The 5,674-nt window shown below is 39.5% G+C and overlaps 2 protein-coding genes across 3 annotated transcripts in view; both read right to left on the bottom strand.

Annotated features, from left to right (window-relative positions):
• LOC106884145 (spermatogenesis-associated protein 4) overlaps nt 1–2,801 on the bottom strand; it is a 13,546-nt gene extending 10,745 nt beyond the window's left edge. The window contains exons 1-2 of one of the 2 annotated variants that reach the window (XM_014935377.2): nt 2,423–2,796; nt 927–1,056 (exon numbers count right to left, since the gene is read on the bottom strand). In XM_014935377.2, coding sequence (XP_014790863.1) covers nt 927–1,056; nt 2,423–2,499 — 207 coding nt within the window. In that variant the 5' untranslated portion in view covers nt 2,500–2,796. Of the gene's footprint in view, nt 1–926; nt 1,057–2,422 lie in introns of both variants that reach the window. The other variant, XM_014935378.2, reaches the window with a different exon arrangement.
• A 2,415-nt stretch (nt 2,802–5,216) lies between these two features.
• The window catches only part of LOC128251090 (uncharacterized), a 2,266-nt gene continuing 1,808 nt past the window's right edge, over nt 5,217–5,674 (bottom strand). The window contains exon 3 of the mRNA XM_052977466.1: nt 5,217–5,441. Within this exon, the coding sequence (XP_052833426.1) occupies nt 5,217–5,441 (225 nt within the window). The remainder of the gene's footprint in view (nt 5,442–5,674) is intronic.

Below are 5,674 nucleotides of genomic sequence, written 5' to 3'. Positions count from 1 at the left end.
CGAATCGCTAAATTACGGGGACGTAAACAAACCAGCATCGGTTGTCAAGCGATGGTGGGGGAACAAACACAGACACACAAACACACATACATATATATATATATATATATATACGATGGGCTTCTTTCAGTTTCCATCTACCAAATCCACTCACAAGGCTTTGGTCGGCCCAAGGCTATAGTAGAAGACACTTGCCCAAGGTGCCACGCAGTGAGACTGAATCCGGAACCATGTGGTTGGTAAGCAAGCTACTTACCACACAGCCACTCCTGCGCCTGAAAACATAAAAACATTTTGGACCATGTCCTCAAAAAAGGTTGTTTGCCTGGTAACAGTTAAGGAAGTTTAAGCAGAAAAGATTTTGGGCACTAAATCTCATCTCTAGATAAAATGTAAGATGGACATTGTTCTTCGAGCAAAAGTGAGTAAAAATGGATATTTATGAAAGAAATAGCTTTAATTTGTGTCTTAATGTAGTCTAAAATGTAAACGGCTAACGATGCTGTCATGAGCCATCTCATCTTGTACACAATGTCTTGTTTCGCTTGAAATTAGTGATGACAACAACAATTTCTTTTTTGTATTTCAGAAAAAACAACTCTGAAAAACAAAAATAGATTAATATGCAGGTGGCACGTAAAAAACACCATTTTGAGCAAGGCCATTGCCAGTACTGTGTGACTGGCCCTCGTGCCAGTGGCACGTAAAAGCACCCACTACATTCTCAGAGTGGTTGGCATTAGGAAGGGCATCCAGCTGTAGAAACTCTGCCAGATCAGATTGGAGCCTGGTGCAGCATTCTGGCTTGCCAGTCCTCAGTCAAATTGTCCAACCCATGCTAGCATGGAAAGCGGACGTTAAACGATGATGATGATGATGATAATGAATACATAAATAAGAATTATGAAAATGTATTAGGCAAATACCTTTGACAATTCTTGCCAATTATGTTGTTTCGCATACAATGATGAACCTTTATTGAAGTAAGTCATCTCTACTTCAAAAGGATAATACCTGTTAAATATCTCTGCTATTAAATATCCGTTTGCAAGGTCCCTGTAAACAGATTAGCACAATTATGATACCTTTGCTAATTAATAGAATTGTAATTTTGATTACAACTATTATTAGCCAACCTCAGCATTCAATAAAATAAAGTCCCAGTTAAGTACAGAAATCATTGTTACTAACTGATCCCTTCTTGTCAAAAATTGTGCCCTTGAACCTAAATTATATACTCTTTTACTCTTTTATTTGTTTCAGTCATTTGACTGTGGCCATGCTGGAGCACCGCCTTTAGTCGAGCAAATCGACCCCAGGACTTATTCTTTGTAAGCCTAGTACTTATTCTATCAGTCTCTTTTGCCGAACCGCTAAGTGACGGGGACATAAACACACCAGTATCGGTTGTCAAGCAATGCTAGGGGGACAAACACACAGACATATACATATATACGACAGGCTTCTTTCAGTTTCTGTCTACCAAATCCACTCACAAGGCTTTGGTCGGCACGAGGCTATAGTAGAAGACACTTGCCCAAGGTGCCATGCAGTGGGATTGAACCCGGAACCATGTGGTTGGTAAGCAAGCTACTTACCACACAGCCACTCCTACGCCTATACAGTTATTAATATTATAGTTGTTGTCATTGTTATCCCTGTTGAACTTCTTGCTTATATCCTATAAAGCCATGTCCAAACCATGGGCTAGAGACACCATAGGGAAGATCTCACTCTATACTACCTAAGTTGTTCCAAGTAGTGTAATCTTCTCGACTGAATTATCAGGTCATCCCATAAGTTCTGTCCGATTTTACCTTTTTTAAAATTGAATGAAATTTAATTCTATTTTAGAATGTCTAATGGAATTAAAAATTATTTTTATGCATTTGTGCACATTTAAACTAATTAAATATTATTTTACAGAATAGAATTAAAATTTCTTTGATTAAAACCCTTTCTAAGTGAGTCAAAGGGAATATAGCTGCTCTTTTTAGCTGGTCAAGCGAATGCGTAGTGGGTCACGTCGGTTACTGAGTTCAACTAAATTGAGGGTTTCTCCTGAACCCTAAAAATGCGTGGTCTGTTCTTATGTTAGAAATCATTTTATGAGTGTTGTTAACATTTCTAAGAATATAAAACATTCACTCTGAATATACGCATGTAAAATACACACACACACACAAACACACACTCATATACACACAAACACACACTCATATACACACAAACACACACACACATACATACATACACGCACACACACCCACACATACATACACGCACACACACCCACACAAACACATACATACACACACAAACAACACACACACACCCACAAACTAGTTTCTCTCTTCACCCATCTCTTTCTCTCCCCCCCCATTCTTTTATCAAGCGCCCACGCGACCTGGAAGTAACTTACCATTTTGGAACGACGATCTTTGAATTTAAATCCAAACTCTGGATCCACATGAGCACTTCTCGAGGAAACTCGGACATTATTACTGCAGGATTTCGGTTTACCTAAACAGTCTACTGTTGCCAAGGTAACCTCGCATATTGACAAAACAACCGGAAGTTTTCCAGTCGTAAACATCCGCTCTCTTCTCGGCGCAGATCTTCCTTAAATGTTCGATTGTTCCATTTATAGAATCTAAATCCTTACTCTAAATATTCAAATGCTTGGTAACAAACAAGACATAACATGTGTGTAAAATGAGGCGAACATGAGAGAAAACAAACAAAACAGCAAAAATGTTTTCGATAGAAACAAAACAAAGCTGAATCCAGTCAGTAGAGACATCTATCGGATAAGTGAGGAAATACATCTTGTAAAGGGGAACAACTTACACTTAAAGATATAAATGTACAATGTTACCTGACAAGGTTGGGATTGAAAATGGCCCGAATGACTTGAGTTTACGGTGTACTGGAGACGGACTAAATCACGTTCCTGCAATATCTGTGATAAATCTTATTCTCAGAATGCAAGCTTAGTCACACACAAACGTATTCATACAGGAGAGAAACCATTTCATTGTGATATCCGTAGTCAATCATTCTCTCAAAATGATCATTTAACGGTACACAAACGCATTCATACAAGAGAGAAACCATTCCAGTGTGATATCTGCGATAAAGCATTCTCTCAGACTTGTAACACTCATATTTTCATGTGTGCTATCACTTGCTCTCCGCGTCACTGAAAGGCAACTTACCTATATTAGACCTCTAGTGGATCGCATGATCAATAGAGTTGCATATCTCTTTCAACTCGCCAGCATATTGCATTTCTGCTTCTTGCCGAACATATATTGCACACACCAACTCTGAACGTTGATTGTTTCATTTAGATTTTCATTTCTTCCACTTTTTTGACATGTATTCATTTGTCTGTGAATTACACTGTATACATTTTTCTGCATTTACACACAAAATCACACAATTTCAATATCACACGCATCTGTGTCGTTCGATCTCTCTGGCTTTCTCACCAGATGTGGCGGGTAGTGTAAAAACTAACACTTCTTTTTTTCCGAGCTGAGATTCGAAACCAAATCTAAGGATTCTCACTCGTCTGATCCGCCACTGGCCAAACAGGCGCGAAAGAAAAAGTTCAAGTGGACAGGAGGCGACCTACATAGGTAGAAATTACTCCTGTGGTATGTCTGTTCTTCTACCTGTCATGACCATTATAAATACAGTCAGACATACGACAGAGGACAGATAGCTATGACCAGACGAACTGTCAAGAGACAAGCAGACAGCCAGCAGTTAAGTTGCGCCAGTCAAACAGCTAACATAGAACCACATATTCAGTATGAACGATCCAACACAGTAGCAGCCGCGGAAGGTAAACAGACACCACCGAATGACCAACGCATTCACAGACCCAAAACATGACAGGTTCTACCTCATCACATCGACATAGTATTTCCCCTGTTTATTTTCTTCTTCGCCAACTCGAAGCAAATTGGTAATGTCATGTAGGGAATTTTCTGATGTATACAACACGTAAATGCAAGTGTCGATTAAATAAATTATTTAAACCACAATTCGATGTTTTCCCATTGTTTTACTTTGATGTTGTCCACATGCCTATTCTAAATAGCTCACTACAGTCCTAACGCTGCGATGGACTGGCTTCCCGTCCAGCTGGGGGGAACACATACACCATAGAAACCAGGAAACCAGGCCCATGAGCCTGGCTAGGCTTTAAAAGGGCGCATTTATTATTTTTACATGCCTATTTTATTTGCTACCTCAACGATATCGTTTGCTACACCATTCCACTACAGACACGCAGCATGTCACTGGCATTTCACATATAAAGTCCAGGATTATATGGAAAAGTGTGAAGACCGTCAGTTGACTTTTTTTCCATAAAAGTATTCTTCCTCACCTCACAGACACAGACTTCTTGCGAGTGGATTTGGTGTTATCATTTTGAAGGTAGCCAATATGCACTATGCCTTTTTCATTCCAAAAAAACTGAGGCCATTATCTTTTCAGCAGATGAAATGACCTGCAAGTGAGGGACCCCTAGCTGTTATCACTGCATCCTTCTAGAAAAGGGACACTAGGATGTAAAAGCTGCAGTGTCACATGATTACTGGTCATCTCACATTCACCTGTCACTTGGTTCAAATAACGGAGACTCAGGTAATGATGCTTGTGATGTATTGGGTCATCCCATAAATAATGCAGTTTTTTCAATTGCATGAACTAAAAGTCGGAGAGGAACACGATAAACTACCTGCATCAACTTGCTATAAAAGCAGGTAGTAATTTTACCTTGTCCTTATTCTTAGCGCAAGTTTTGAAAGACTACAGTTCGATTTTAAAAGTTATTCTTTCAAAGTTATTATCATCGAAGTAACAAAGAAGGATATTCAGCATATTTTGCTTCATGAGTTCAATAAAAGCAACAATGCAACGGAAAGTGTGAGGAATATCAATGCAGTATATATGGGGATCGGACAATAAGCGTAAACTAGTGTCAACAGTAGCTCCAGAAATTCCGAACCAGAAACTGCAGCCTAGAAGATGAGCCTTGTCCTGGAAGATCTGTAGAGCTCTACAAGCACGTCCTGCAAACCCTGGTGGAACAAAATCCCATCGTAGTTTTTGAGGAACCAGCAGAGAAGTGAAAGTGTAATAGTAATACTTTAACACTGAATGGGTTTACACTTCTGTATATGACATGGACCTACTATTCATGGAAGTGCTTCTTCATATACTGTGTTTTCTGTCTTGCCATGTTTGTCACTGAGAATGTAGATATTCTTTTCCTCTCCAGTTCTAGAACATCCAACATACAGCTGACCATGTGAGAAGCAAGGTTGAAGGAGGTTAAGTCCCACCACCTTTAAAGATTGACCATGTGCTTTGTTGATAGACATTGCAAAGCTAGGTTTGACAGGAAACTGCAGTCTCTTGAACTGAAAGGGGAGATCATTTGAAATGAGAGATATCCTTGGAATGAAAACATTCTCACCCATCATGTTGCCTGTAATTATCGTTGTTTCTAACACATGGGACCTAGCTATTTTAACAACCAACCTTGTCCCATTGCAGAGTCTGGGTGCATCAAGGTTCTCAATAGCATTGTGGGAGCTCCTGTTTTCGTGATCAGAATGTGTAGTGGAAATCCTGGTGGGTGAAGTGAATTTAG

This window comes from Octopus bimaculoides, chromosome 28 (assembly GCF_001194135.2).
Source record: "Octopus bimaculoides isolate UCB-OBI-ISO-001 chromosome 28, ASM119413v2, whole genome shotgun sequence".
Lineage (NCBI taxonomy): Eukaryota > Metazoa > Mollusca > Cephalopoda > Octopoda > Octopodidae > Octopus > Octopus bimaculoides.
Note: the sequence above shows the minus strand (reverse complement) of the source record. Positions and strands in the feature narration are given on the sequence as shown.